General features: G+C 41.7%; 2 protein-coding genes across 2 annotated transcripts; both read right to left on the bottom strand.

Moving 5' to 3' along the window:
• Nucleotides 1–1,120: 1,120 nt before the first annotated feature.
• Nucleotides 1,121–9,689, bottom strand: plk3 (polo-like kinase 3 (Drosophila)). Its single transcript, XM_053438983.1, has 15 exons — nt 9,349–9,689; nt 8,296–8,403; nt 8,036–8,152; nt 7,613–7,742; nt 7,388–7,475; nt 6,808–6,903; nt 6,374–6,572; nt 6,080–6,206; nt 5,671–5,786; nt 4,498–4,618; nt 4,318–4,401; nt 3,807–3,969; nt 3,506–3,635; nt 3,205–3,315; nt 1,121–3,102 (listed from the first exon to the last, which is right to left on the bottom strand). The coding sequence occupies exons 1-15, from the start codon at nt 9,562–9,564 to the stop codon at nt 2,905–2,907; spliced, it is 2,004 nt and encodes a 667-aa protein (XP_053294958.1). The 5' UTR covers nt 9,565–9,689; the 3' UTR covers nt 1,121–2,904.
• Nucleotides 9,690–11,292: 1,603 nt separating this feature from the next.
• Nucleotides 11,293–14,951, bottom strand: cacybp (calcyclin binding protein). Its single transcript, XM_053438984.1, has 6 exons — nt 14,810–14,951; nt 13,685–13,895; nt 13,480–13,576; nt 13,301–13,400; nt 12,722–12,816; nt 11,293–12,380 (listed from the first exon to the last, which is right to left on the bottom strand). Exons 1-6 carry the CDS (start codon nt 14,825–14,827, stop codon nt 12,218–12,220), a joined length of 684 nt encoding a protein of 227 aa, XP_053294959.1. The 5' UTR covers nt 14,828–14,951; the 3' UTR covers nt 11,293–12,217.
• Between the last annotated feature and the right edge of the window lie 116 nt (nt 14,952–15,067).

Here is a 15,067-nt window from a genome sequence, read left to right as displayed (position 1 = left end):
GGCTGCAGGGCAACGAGGACAAGGTCATGTTTTGAAGCCTCCTCTTTGTAAAGTAGTAGAACTGAAGTTTGATAAGATCAGGTCACATGAACAGGGACAGAAACACTAATAAACAGGCTTACTGTGGTTGTTGTAAACCATGGAAGGGTTTTTTGTATTTTTTTCACATTTATCAAAGAAGGAAATCATGAATGGGGTGAAAAAGAGTCAAGGGTAAACCCCAGCAGCTACATTGGGCAGTGTGGTGTCGTTCACTGCTTGTAACACATCAGACGTCCTGTGTGCTTGCAAATTAAGTTGACGCTCCAGACGGCGACATTTTGTTGACAATTGTCTGTCACCGTGATATAACCAAAGGAATGTCTGGCTTTCCCATGGAAGTTGTGTTTACATCTTCTCAAGTGTCGCCAGTGAAACAAAAGTCCCAAGAGTCCACACTGAAACCGGAGTGAAACCCAATGAAGTGAATAGTCACATGCCCAACCATCATTATTTCCTGCTACAATATATAAATTTAGTAGACTCTTTTAGTTGAGCTACAGGCGAACCCTTCATGGAGTAGTACAGTAGACAAAGCAAAAAAAAAGGGTAAGTTCATGATAATTTTTTTAATACACAATGTACTCTGCATCGAAAGGCACCCACCCCAACACATTTCTAAACATTCCTACTTGATAAGTCTCTCAGCCATCGACAGCAACTCAAACAAAAGACATTTGCTGACAGGGCAATTCTGTCAAGTACCTAGAGCATAAGCTAATAAGCCAACATTTTCAATTGACAAACTGCCTTGATATTTGCTTTGTGGAATGTGAATGTTTTTAAATATATGACCTTTAAATCAATTGGTAAATACCTTATCATATTGAGCGATGTAATGCTGTCGTACTTTGGACATCTCACAGAGTGTCTTGAGTGAAGCCACAGGAGCCAGCACTGGTATCCAGAGCGACACTAAAGCACCAAATACTTTATGCAACAGAGATAGAGTGATACAATACTATGTCAAATACTGCATCTTTAGTAGTAGCCCCTGTTGAAGATACACCAACTGCTAACAAACTAACCCATTTTAAATAAAGATAAATAGTTTCATTCAGTGACAATGAGCACAAAGAAATTCATTTTCAATAAACTTTATTTTGTCCCATTTCCCCCCAAATACATTACATACAAAAGGTGATCATAATTCCTTGTGTCAAGACCGTAACATTTACACAATAAATTAAAAAAAATGTATAAATAAAAAATAAATAAACAAGACATTATGTGCCAAAAATAAAGACTCTGAATTGGCAGATGGCTTTCACAATGTTGGGTTCTTTGAAAAACACGTACGCAATACTTGCATTCCACGTCACAGTTTTAGGATACAACTCTGGGTCGAGAAAGCAATGTAAACCAATAAGGATTACAGTACAGTGGAGTACAATGTTCTCTTCTTTTTTCCATAGTAGATATTACTGGGATATATACTGAAGATAATAGTTGTTCTAAAAGCTTATACCAGGTATGGAGAGTGTAGTGCTCGTGGATTTACTTTAAACTCGTTTCAAAGTACAAAAGTAAATCCCACTTGTAAAACCCATCTCGTATCTTGTTTGTATCCAGCATGACATTCACTAAGGGTTGTTATTGCACTAAACAGACATCCCTCAGAAAGGCACTTTTATCCCCCACCCCCCCTATCCTCATATTCCAACAGTTTTGTTTACCAGCACACGTGTGGCACACACTCACCTACTGCACGTGAATTTAAAACCGAATCATTTTAAAAAACCAACAAAGAAAATTCCTTTTGGTATCAAGTTAAAAGCAAATAAAAAAAGAAAGAAAGTGGTAGTAAAAGGTTTTGCTTCCTAGATGAATTTAAAAAAGGAAAAAAAAAAAAAGTGCAAAATTGTGTAGCTCACCTAGCCCGTGTACCACGTCAGTGAAATTTGTCTTAATAACTAACAAAAAGACGAAAGTGAGTTTTGAGCAAAGGAAGCAAAGATTCTCTAAACCTTAGCATCGCCATCATCAAATAAGGCCAGGAATGTTAGTTGTGCATGTGAGGTCAAGATCGTAGTGTGATCCTAAAGCTGGCTCATGGCATTTGTTTAAAAAGGAGAGGAAAAAAAATGAATGTGTGCACCATAATCCAAAGAGGCTGGAAACCAACTGAGGGTAGGAGGGTTTCTCTCTCTCCCCCCCCCAATCAAACCACACTTCTTCCCAAATCATCTCTGCTGTAAAATCACAGGTCCAGTGCAAGTCAACGGCATACATGACCTTGCTGCTTAAATACTTCTGGAAAATAGAGTCTGAAAGCATTCCAGCTGCAAGACGATCCTCGTTCCGTTACGAGCAGATGGGACAGTTTTAGTGTTTTGATACCATGCCTTGGTTATTAGCTATCAGGGGAAGCTGAAAGCTGCAGGGTTGGGTGGATGGCTTTAAAAGATCCAGCAAAGAAGCGGTGGTTTCGAGTGATTGAAGGAAGGTCATTGCGAGTTTGGGCATTCATTTAGGCATCTGCCCATGAGGAATCCGTCATCTCAGGCCATTAAGGAGTCTCTTATTTTAGGTATCGGTACCTTCCAGGTGGATACCTTTGAGGCATAAGCTGTACAGGCACAAACCCTTGAGACAGATGCTGCATTGGGCAACTTCCTGACTGCTTGATGTTCATCAAGGTCAATGTAACTGACAAAACGCAGCCTAAGCACTAGTCAAGACAAGAATGTTGCTCAGGAGTGCAGCAGCCTTCCATCCATCAACTGGACAGGCGATTGCCCCTCCCAGTGTTGCCTTGAAAAATTATATCAGCCAGTCAGGCTGCCCAAGAAAAACTGTCAACCAGTCATGTTGCCTCTAAGGCATCTACCGGTCGGGCAGCCTGGGAGGCACAGAGCTGTGCTTTTAGGCATCAGCATGGTGTTGAAGCAGCTGCACCACATATCGGAGTCGGTGTCGCAGCTCGGGGGTGCAGCCCATCTCATTCAGCATGCTGAGGAGGTAAGTGTATGAGACGCGTTCCCGGCTGATGTAGGTGAGCAAGTAGGAGTCGTCGGATGACTTGCACAGGATGATCTTGGTGTGGTCTGTGTAGAAGTTCACCTGAAAGGAATGAAACAGAATGACAGTTAGAAAAACTACTAAAATGGAAACTGGCAGCTGAATAATTGGAAAATAGGCAGATGTAGCGGAGCATTTTCTTACCTGTAGAGTGCCATTGTTGAAGAGCATAACCAGAGCGTGGTCAGTCTTCACCCACTGGAGCAGCAGAGGAGGAGCAACTGAGGCCTGTTCATCACAATGCAGGTCTCCACCCTGAGGAGGTCAGAGCGGATTTAGTTTAGTTCATGGACTCAGGTTCAATACTTGAGTATTTAATACCAATTATGTATTTTTCTTTACAGTGATCAACTTTTAAACAGTTATTTTTTTTTAATGGAAACATGATCATCCTTCTCAATAACAAACTTATGACTATAACCCGTAAACTAAAACACTCATTTACCTCCATGAGGTTCTCCTCCATGTAGTTGGCCATTAGCTCGACAATTTGTTTCTGGCTGCGAAGCTGCTCAGGTAGAGCGTTAGCAGCGAAACTGAAGTGTTTGTTGTTGGTCATGCAGTAATGAACTGTCCTGTTGGGGAAAACAAAACACATTCAAAATTATTTAGAGATAAGTTTGATAGAAGACAAGTTCTGACATTTGACCAAAATTGTGTCATTTGTATAACGTTTGGAAGTCTTATGGATAATGTTTACATGAACCCCCCCATTTAAAAAAAAAAAAAAAGAGAAAAAAACATACCTGCGTTGGTCACATAGACTGAGATGTATGCCCTCATTGAACAGCACACCGATACTTTGGTTCGACAGCTGGTACCCAAAACCATATTTGTTTGAGTAGTCGACCCATTTAGTAACCCACAGGAAGGACTGTGGTCGGGACAAACACGGTGGGTTTCTGGTGGCTAGAGAAAAGAAAAATTTGGGATTGTTAAAATTTCATAGCACATAATATTAATCCTGCATGAATGAAGAGCACAAAATAAAGTTTTGATTTCCAGGTAGATAGTCAAAAGGTTCTAAAGGACTGGATGAAGCATTTAAATCAGAGTGTGCATCTCTTACTTTAATTCAAAAGGAAGTAAGAAAGGATTCATGTTAAGAGACTGAAGTGTAGCAATATTTTCTCTGGCAAGCGTCTGTTGCTTTATTCCTCATACGATGATTGTGAAACGCTTCTTGGAACACAGAGCTCACTTGCTAAACATTATTATTAAGCAGTAGCCAAAAATCTCTGCTTTGCGCTCTCCTACCTGTAGGCATGGTGGCCAGGCAGCTTTTGAGAACCTTCATGGCCGATTCAGCAACAGCAGCAGGTGTCAGCGCATCTTCGCACGCTGGAGAGAACACAAGCAAAATATTGATTAAAACACACAAACAACAAAACTATATATATACAAAAATATCTGTTGGAAAGAAGTACTGAAACCTACGCTCAGAGCTGCTGGCCATGGTGCCCTTGAAGGAGCGAGAGATTGATTTCCTGGATTCCTCCTCAGCAGGAGTTTGTTCCAGAGGCACAGAGCTGACCAGCTGACCAGTGGGTGAGGGCACCTGAGCGGCAACAAGACACATGATCAAACAAACACTCGAGACATAAAAAACACCAAAGTGTGTGTAAAGGCAGGACAGACAACAACAACAAAAAAAAAAAAAATAGATCAGCCACAGAATAACATGAGTGCAAGTCATGTAGGGGCCTGAACAAAAACATTTTTTCCCTTCTAACTCGTACTGCAGGTTGAACTGTGGATGCTTCATTGATTTTTAAGGTTTTAGTTTTCACATTACTTTCACTGCAGGTGAAACTATTTCTCGTACCGCAGTTTTCCGCTGCAACTGTGATGTGACATCAACAGTTTCCAATCTCGTGTTACCTCACACCTGTGTTTGAGTTCCAGTAATGTGTCCATTATCAAGCTGACAAAGAACTGTTCATGACACAGCGCAAACAATGTTGTTCCTTTGGTCTTTATGAGGACGACTAGACCAGCCTGATTAGGGAGTGGACCGACTGAGCGTCCTGGCTCCATTTGTGAATCATAAACCATTAATGATTATGTCTGTAGTGAGGGGAAAAGCAGAAGTTTCCAGAGAGGACAATTTCATCAGCTTCATTCTACAATACACCGTGGAACCGAGGCTGTGCTACATTTCTCCTCTGACTTGTCTATTGACAAGCTGAAGGACGTCTGGGACAAAAACAGCTTCTTATTCTGCAATCTCACCGGAACATATCCAAACAGCCTGAGACACTAACTTGTAGAAATCTTAAAAATGGATACGCTCTTGAAATACCTTTGAAGTTAAAACTACAAGTGCTTGAAGTTAAAAGATCATTGTTCAGTTCGTCCAAGTCTGGAAATGTGTCAATGGCAGTTACATTTGTGGAATAGTTTCAGGGTTTAAATGAATGCTGTGGTGTTCGGCTCACTTCAAACAGTTGGTTGTTATCTATCCATTTACAGCAATGATACAACTTTTATCAGGGTTTATATTTTACAGTTTAGTGTAATTCACCTTTATCCGGATTTGTATCCAATTATTAATATTGAAAGTGTGATGTAGAGCTGATGCTATAGGAGGAGGGGGGGGAGAAGGTGTACCTCATTGGGTCCCACTGTCTTGTAACTGATCTGGCGGTTGATTGAACATTTGACGATGCCCGACACCAGCTTGGAAATGTCTTTCTCGTCCTTTTCCTCGCATGGAATCTTCTCCACTGCAACAGAAACAGTTGTGCATTAGAAACGTAAAGACAAATATGTTCAAGCATGAGGAGACTTTTCACGTCTCCTTTTTCTGAAATGCTTAGAGGAAATCTTAACCTGGAAACCATCCGGTTGGTCATGTGCATTTTTAAAAACACTTTACACAAGAGCAAACGGGATTGACAACATGAACAAAGAGCAGAGTTTAATTTATAAAATGAACAAATATGTAACCAACCAGATTATTTACTTAATGAATGACCAAGTCCTCTACTGTGCCAGTCACTTCAAAGCTGCTGCTTACCTTTCGATTTCTTCTTGCCAAAGAGGCTCTTGGCCATTTTAGCAAAGAATTTCTTGGCAGGACTCGGGGGGTGGAGCTCTGGCTCCGTCTCACAGCTGCTGGGAGGAAGCTTATCAGGAGTGAAACCCTAGAGGAGGAAAACGCAGAGAGCAAACAGACAAAAGGTGAGGAAGATGACGAGAGAAGCAGAAGGCACACATCTCATTCTCTGTGAGCACTAAAAGAGAAGAGTGCTAAACTCTGTAATAGTTTAAAGCATAATCTCCCGCTCCCTATACAGTCATTTGGACGTACTTTGGTGAAGAATTCATGGTTGAGGATCTGATCGAGCGACAGTCTGTCCTGGGGGTTTTTCTGCAGGATGCCCGAGATGAGTCTCTGTGCGGCGGGGGGAAGGGTGGCGGGCAGGTTGTACCGAACTTCCTTTATACACTTGTAAGTCTCCTTCAGGTCGAGAGTCTCGAACGGAGGGCTGCCGCACATCAGCGTGTACCTGGACAGCACAAACCGAGGCAGCCGGTTAAAATAAAGAGACAAACAAAGAGACTTTTCTTTTTTAAATGACCTCGCTGCTCCAGTGCAATGTCCTCATTTCCACTCTGACCGAGGCAGGATAGATAAACCACAAAGAAAGTAGCTACAAAATAAGCATTAGTCATATACACATGACCAGAGAGAGCATATCACCCCAGGCTAAATTAGAGAAGAAAGAACTAAACCAAACTCACATGACACATCCAAGAGACCAGACATCAGACTCAGTGCCATGGCCCTGTCTGTTGAGCACCTCAGGGGCCAAATAGTTGGGAGTACCGCAGATTGTTCTGAGGAAAGAAAAAAAAAGAAAAAAAAACATTTAACACCTCAATCTTCCAATTCAGATTCTGTCTGTTACAGACAGGGAAGATGTGGTTGAAGCATTTTTCCTCGTCACAGAAATGCTTCTGGTATTCCACAGGAAGGTGTCAAACAGGTAGTGAAACTCTGCTCTCAGCGCTACATTCAACTGCCACTTGGAAACCGGTTTACTTAGGTACTTACTGAGGGGGAAAGAGGTGAGAGGAACAATGTGCTTTGTAACTGACTCAAGGGTTTAAGGTAATTGTGCATCATACAAGTCTAGAACACGTCTCGTGTTCAAGATGTGGACAGAGATAACCACCTCAATGACAACTATGCACAGCTTTGAACTACAAATCACATAAGGGGGAGAATGTCAGAAATGTTCCAAGAGCCATTTATCATTTTTATATATAAACAGTTTGTGGCAAACTCATTTAAATTAAAACTTAACTAAAATAAACTAACTTTTTCCTCATTTCGACTGTCTCCAGCTTGGCAGCGAGGCCAAAGTCTCCCAGCCGCAGCTCCATGTTCTCATTGACAAAGAAGTTGCCTAAAAGGAGACAAAACCATTTGTCCAGTCAGCATTCCACAGATAACATGTGCGCCTGCCCAAAGTCACAGCAGATTCCTGGCATGCCTTTGTGTGCGTGTGCACGCCATGTTTTCCAGTGTCGTTGGTTCACATACCTAGTTTGAGGTCTCTGTGCAGGATGCCTCGGCTGTGGAGGTACTTGAGGCCAGATATGATCTGTTTGAGGTAATATCGCACTTCTGGCTCCGTGAGCGTGTGCCTGGCCTTCCAAATGTGTGCTAGAGACTAGGGAGACAAAAGCAATGAGCAGCCGTCAACGCCACATCCATCAGTGGGACCTTGCAACACACATCACACGCTCCGCACACCAGCACAGAGATGAGGTGATGCTGGTAATCAGATGGGTGTCTGGGACTCTACGTCGATAGTCATTTGACTCTGAGATATACATACATACATAGAGCATGTTTTGTTTCCATTGCACCAATGCAAAACAAAGCAAGCTGTAAACTGTAGGTATATGCAAAACACGTGTAGGCGTATGATCCCTCATGCAAATAAATGTCTTGAGGTCTCACCTTCCGACTGCAGAGCTCGAGGAATATGTAGATGTTTTCTTTGTCTTCAAAATGATGAGAGAATTTCACCACATGCTTGTGGGACAGGGTTTTGTGCAGCTCGATTTCATTCGTAATCTGTCAAGAGAAATGTGACATCCGATCAGTTTTCTGGGGCCCATCATTTCAAGCCCCGACACATCCAGATGTTTTGAAGTCAGATAACGCAGCGTTCTCTTCAGCGAGACACACCGATCAAACAAACAAGTACGGTCGTGTACCTTGTCCCTCTGGTGTGGTTTGGACACCCGGCTCTGGGGAATCACCTTCACGGCATACATTTTGTTGCTGGAGAGGTCTGTCATCTCGTAGCATCGAGCAAAGCCACCCTGGGGGGAGATCAAAAACAACGTTCAGTTAAAATGCAGCAGGTTGAAAACCTGCAATGGCCATAAATAAGCTGCATTAAAGAAAGTATTTGATCCAAGAATGACTGGGCCAAATATGATGTGGAGGCAAAGGGTGACGTGAGAAATTCGCAATCCACAATTAAACAACACAAGAAAAGGGTTAATTCAGTCAGGTGGATTGTTTCATAACCAAGGTAATCGGCATCCTGGATGTTCTCGTACGAGTCTTAAACCCTAAAAAAAATCAAGCCCAGATTGTCCTGTTTACTAGTTTTTGTCCACGCATTTCCCAGGTTGTAATCAAGATGTGCTCGAGGGCAGAAGGGACGAGGCAGAGCAGGCTGCTGCATTCATTAACCGTGAAATTGACGGAGACGTTTCCAGCTCTGCGGCAGGCAGCAGGCGAGAGAGCGAGGGGAGAAACGACTTGGCTGGGTGCCTGACGCAGCGTGTGGATGACGAGCAACACGTTGATCACACAGCCCCTCCATTCATACATGTGGGAAAACACACACACACAACACTGCGAGGGAGGGGACGCGGGCGGACACATGCGTTGCTGGTTTCACATCAGCCCCACATGCCATTTAAATACACGCGTGCTCGTGGAAGAGGAACTCCGCGGGTTCTATGAAAGGTGCCACCGGTCATGTGTGCGCACCGGAGCCGGGCACACCTTGCGCCTGATTCATTCGGCAATGACGCGCGGCCACGGAAAGGGAGCTTGGCCATATCCACCACGAGGTCGACCCCTATTCCCGCAAGAAGTAACGCACCTGGGGGACAGCCCGCGGTGATTCGTGCGCAGCGACAGATTCGGTATCTAACTAAAAACCTGCGACTCAGTTACACACGGGGATTAAAAAAAAAAAGAGAGATTCCGATGGCAACCATGAGGGGGAAACATGAAGTGAAAGTCCATACCTTGCCCAGAAGCTTCCCTTTACTGTATGACCTCCCCGTCTTGGAGTCCGTCACCACCTGAGCCAGCTCCGGCTTGCTCTGCTCGGGTCGGGTCCGGCTGGCTCTCGCCGGGGCAGGCGGCTGCGGGGCTCCACGCTCCGGAGCAGGCTTAAATAAATCCGCATTCATGGCGTGGCAGGAAAGGCGCTGCGCCGCGGTGAAACAGCCGCTATCCATTCAGCTCGGCGGCGGTGGGAGCGACCAGACAGTTCGTACACAGGCCCGAAGATGACAAAATATCCCTTTCGCCTGTGGTTCAGCAGTTGCTCGTGTGCGTAATGATGCGTCCGCCGCGTCCGACTGTCTCCATCTGGCGTGGCAGGGCTCGGCTCGGTCCGGATATATAGGCGGGCGGCGACGTCACGGAGCAGGGGGCGGAGGGAGGCTGGCGCAACCCCGGCGGAGAAAGTCCAGACACGATCCCGATCGCAACATTATCCGGAGTGTGAGGGAAAGATATGAATGAACCAGCTCATGGGAAATAAAAAAAAAGAGAAAGAGTATTGATGCAGATCGTGTGTGAGAACTGCTGCTGTGACAGGAGCAGGTTCCACACTCTGCTCATCTGACATCCACTCAGACAGTTTGATGAATGGGGAAGACTGAGGGTCGAAAACTACTGAAGTCTGAAAATCACCTTTAATTTCATCTCCTGACATAAAAACAAAACAAAACATGAGCTCCTAACTTCTGCTCTTTCATTATTCCAGGAGCGGATCCAGAGTTGTGGCCTGAGGTCAGTAGTCCTAAAAGTACAAAAAATAACAGTTTTATAAAATATATTCAGTGATGTGTCTTCGCTCAAAATTATAGAGCTAACATATATCATAAGGAATGACTTAAATATGCAGCTTACTGAATCAGGATATCTGCGTGGATGTTGGAAATCATGGCCCCCTTTACTGCATTATTATTATTATTATTATTTAATCTTCATTCATACTCTTTCATTGTTCAAGTAATCCGCGTCATGAAAATATTAAGAGTATTGTTTATTTATACTTTATTTAGCCATGAAGGTCCAATTGAGATGCAATACATTTATCTGCCAGAGACACCTGGTCAAAATGGGCAGCAATGGTATTAAGATTCAAATATAAATAAAAACAGGGACACAAACACATACAGAATGATACTAAAACACAGCAAATCGATTAAAAACAAAGAGCACACACAGGAGCATAGAAAGGAATCAGTAGCTTACAGATTAGAGAAGAATTTATTTCAGTTGAGCAAACCTGATAAGTCTTATTATATATATAATTGCACAAGTTGTAGTTATACTAACATGTGAATATTACAAAAGTTATATTTAATACAACTCTAAAATTGATGTTCAATCAAAGTTGTTTTAAAGAAACATTTCAGATTATAAAACACATTGCAGTAAATCTCATTTATTTTGTAAATCCACAGGAGCAGAAAATGCTATAAACTTAAGTCCTACAAAATAAAAGCTCACATTTCCCAATAAAAACTTTGATTTGACCTCTCCTGAATTAACGATAACTGCTGCCCCCTGGTGGAGACATCTAAAAAAAACAACTTGAGGCTATAGACTCCCTTTATACAATTGTGCTGTGACTGTTTTTAGAAACATGACAAGTCATTATCGATTACAAGTTGCATTTGATCGCAAACAGTTACCAGTTACTATATTGGTCAAAACTAGGATTGTTAAATGTTTTAGTACCTGAATGACGCTTTATATTTTAGTTTTCACAATGAGTAAAGATTCAGCTCACGGAGACAGCCCTGAAACAAAACCTAAAACTTCCAATCAAGCAGGCTTCTGTGAAGGCTTCACTAAATTCAAACGCTTCATGAGAGCAAATATAATATCCAATAAATGTAATCAAGTCTATTTTGACATCAAAATCACAAGACAAATGGAACCACGAAGAGTCAGTTCAAATGTTATATTTGTTTGAACTGCATGAACAACCTGAGGGCGGGCAACAATACATATAAGACTTACATGAACAACCAAAGCAAAATATCAACTTAGTTAAAAAGTTAATTTGTACATATTCACAAATATTGGAGACAGATCACAATGCAAAAAAGTTGAACCATAGAAATCATAGTAGGAAATCACATTAAAGAATTGAAATGAATGTTCGAGTTTTACATAGTTTATCGCGAGTAAAGCACATTACACTTCATACACACCCATGCAGTAATGTAGATTATTACACTGGGCTGCTGTATGATTGGTACAGTCTTTGCAACCATCATCATGATCCATTTATAGAATGACAAAAAAATTATTAGGCTGATCTGAAGACTGACAAGTCCTCTGGTCGTCTTCATTTAAGGAATGTGAGGGTGACTTAAGCAAATGTTCACGAGAAAACATACTAAACATCAGTTTAGCTACAACGAATCAGCAAGTGACTTAACAGATCAAGTCCACAATTGTTCAATTTCCCTGATCCAGTTGAAATCATGTACAACTTACAAGATATTCATCTTGGGGAGAAAAGGGCCACATTATGGTAGATGAGGAATCGCTGTGATTTTTTTGCTGTTTAGGCTGCTGCCTCATGGTCAGCACTTTTTGTGTTTGTACACAATTGTGTGATTCTATTTATTAACAGCGTTATGATTTATGACTATTAGCAACCTGGTTTTCAAAGCTGAGGCCATCCAGGGCTAAACAATAACTCATGTCTCCTTATTTATGAGCTGTAAACCTAAATTGTACATATTGTGAAAGTGTGATTTATATACTGGGACATCAGTTATAGTGTTTGATATTCAAGTCATGTCCGCTGCAGCCCTGGAAGATCTCACTTATTTTCGCTAGCGGAATAGAAGTGGGTGCAGTTTACACGTCAAGCGCGTCTTCTCCTCGGCTCTTCTTCTCCTGGGACTCTGACCAGGCCTTGTTGATGGTTCTCTTCATCTCATCATCTCCGTCGGTGTATATCTTCTTCAGCATAGTCATCAGGCCGTCGCTGGGGTCCGCAGTCTCCTCCGTAGTGGGTTTTCTGTTGAGTGTCCAAGTTTAGCTTAATTGTTTGGATTCTCAGTTTGCATGTGTGCACCCAAGTGACATTTATTCCCTTCCTAATACATAGTGGCACACATAATGCTGATTGGATGAGAAAATTGTCATTGTTTCAAGTGAATAGAAAGTTATGGTTCATTTTATTCTTCATGTAACTACACCTACCAATGTACCTTGGGTGCAGCTGAGGCGTCTGCACACATTAATTTGATGAAATCAGTCACTTGAGCATGCAGTGGTCCTAACCTCAATTCAAATTCCAGACTAATGTTGTCTTCCTAATTAAAAGCTTAAATACATCAAGTTGAAAAAAAAACGTACTCTTTCTCTTTAGACTGCAGTTCCGCCTTCGTTAGGCACTCCCACTTCTTTGTCGTCTTCTTCTTGCACATGACCAGGATCATGTCTGTTTTTATCTGTGGCAGGAAGGAAAAGTTGTTAAAGGCCTTTCAGATAGACAAAGACGCTAGAATATTCTCTTCAGGAATCGTCTGAACTAAACCAAGAGCAATATTAGAAATTAACACAAACTTATACAGTTGACAAGAAAAGAGACGACAAGATGGCCACGTTGATTCAATCTGGCCAATAGTTTTGCTGTAAGATATTGTCTACTTTTTGCCCTCTAGTGGCCGAACAAATTTAACATGAGTGCAAATGAATTCAAATTAGCCTAAGATGTTTTGTTGTGAAAGGCTAAAACCTCTTGGAAAATACTGTGATTTAAAATGCCATACTTAGTTAGAATAATTTAATGCTGCTTATTTATGTCTTATAAGTTAATTGATCAACAACTGCAAGTCTCACTGCCTCAGTTTATACCAAGATCCAATAACTTGTCACTTTCTATAAAAAAATTACGATATTATCCCTTTAAACACATCAATCTGTTTTGTTCACCTTTTTGCAGCTTTCCTTTTCATCGATTTGATATGACAGATTGAGAATTTTCATTTGATGGTTTTTCCCATCAAGATCCTTCACAAGAACCGAAAAGGACCTGCAAGAGGCATAATTAGAATTGTATGTAAAACATTATATGCTGAATGATTATGTATACAGGCTTGTTATCATCTAACCTTTCTGTGAAGTTGACCTCCACGTTTTCCGATGGGATTTTGTGCACATCCTTCAGTGTGAGGTAAATTTTTACAAATTTATCTGACTGGTCCCAAGCTGTTAAGAAGACGGAACATTGTGAACAACTTTCAAATACTTTGTGAACACACAGACAAACTTGCTAATAAAGAATAGACAGCATCGGTGTGAACAATTGCATCATACCATAGTTGTTGATCTTCACTGTGTACGCTGGTTTAGAGGCTGCAGATGGATCTGCTTGTCTCCTGGCCTGTAGCTCCTTCTGTTGTTTTTTGCCTGAAAGCTCCTTCTCCACCTTCTTCTGCTCCTGCTTTAACAGCTCCTGCACTCGTTTCCTCTCAGATTTTTCCAAGAGTGACCCCATTTCCATCAAGTCCGCCTCCAACTGGTTGATCTGCAGGCGGAAAAGCATTAGACCAATGAGAAATCCACATCCTGGGATTACAGTTTTATTACATTCTCAATTTCCATGGGCTATTTTCAATGGCAACAGACCAGACAGGATAGAATGTTAAAAGCTGAATAATTTAGTAGAAAAACAGCATGTCACTGAATGGTTTGATGAATATAAAAATTAAATGGTTAATGTGCCATCAACTTCACAGTCACCATCTCTTAACTCAATCAAACACCTATGATAATTGTTGGATGTGTTACGTCCACCCCCATAATTAAAACACTAAAGGAGGTAATGTCTTCTGAGAAGGTGTGTTTATTACTGATGATGATGATGTTCTGGGGGTAGCTCAACACTAAAAAGACATTATTTTGCTTTTACCTATATTATCAGTATGTCATTGCCTCCTTGCAGTTGACAGACCATAGATCACCCTGATCTTAAACGCCATCAACTGACCCTCTGCGTATTTACCTGATAAACTTCAAGATCTCATATAATAGTTAAGACCAAAAGCATAAAAGGTCCAATCTCCTCACTTTCATTTTGCTGCCACGATGAGAATCAAGCTTCTACGTCGGCTAACGTTAGCGTGCTAGCATTAAGTTGCTAGACCATTCTGACTCCAGTCAAAGCTAGCGGTGTGCTGGATAGCTAGCTAGCTGCTGACAAACACAAAATTGTGTCCCCGTCTCTAGCAAACCCGCGTGAGAACTGATTTTAAATAAATGTAGGCTACGTTCAGACTTCAGAGGAGACGTATTAACATTATTTTACTTTGCCGGTTAGCGGTAGCTAGTTATGTAAACTAGTGTTATTAATATGGCTTTAATTCAGATCAGTTCATACGGCTATCCCTACTGTTGCCCGTGGTATGTAAATGGAGTTAAATAAAAGAATATGAAACTTACCTGTTCAGTTAAATCCATTTTAGCTTCTGGGTTGTGTTAGCTTAGCACAAACACGCTCTTCTCACTGCAGCGCCGTTGCTCCTTCTTCTTCTTCTTCTTCCTGATTGTTGGTGGTCGGAGAGCCTGTCTGTAAGTGGACGACCGCCCCCTACCGGACTGTAGTGGAACCATATATAAAACACGAACAGCCTCACGAAATATTCTTTTAAGTTGTTTATTTTATTACTGAATTAATTCGTTGTCTTTGTCTTTTCTTGC

The sequence above is a fragment of the Pleuronectes platessa genome, chromosome 13 (genome assembly GCF_947347685.1).
Source record: "Pleuronectes platessa chromosome 13, fPlePla1.1, whole genome shotgun sequence".
NCBI classification, from domain to species: Eukaryota; Metazoa; Chordata; class Actinopteri; order Pleuronectiformes; family Pleuronectidae; genus Pleuronectes; species Pleuronectes platessa.
Note: the sequence above shows the minus strand (reverse complement) of the source record. Positions and strands in the feature narration are given on the sequence as shown.

Bases quoted from the DNA above. Each gene is read 5' to 3' on its own strand.
- plk3 (XM_053438983.1), bottom strand. From the start codon at position 9,564: ATGGATAGCGGCTGTTTCACCGCGGCGCAGCGCCTTTCCTGCCACGCC. The intron at 8,404-9,348 runs GTATGGACTTTC...ATCTCCCCCCAG, and splicing joins AAGGGAAGCTTCTGGGCAAG to GGTGGCTTTGCTCGATGCTA. The intron at 3,103-3,204 runs GTAAGAAAATGC...CATTCCTTTCAG, and splicing joins TCAACAATGGCACTCTACAG to GTGAACTTCTACACAGACCA.
- cacybp (XM_053438984.1), bottom strand. The intron at 13,577-13,684 runs GTATGATGCAAT...TCTTCTTAACAG, and splicing joins AGTGAAGATCAACAACTATG to CTTGGGACCAGTCAGATAAA. The intron at 12,381-12,721 runs GTACGTTTTTTT...GACACTCAACAG, and splicing joins CTGCAGTCTAAAGAGAAAGA to AAAACCCACTACGGAGGAGA.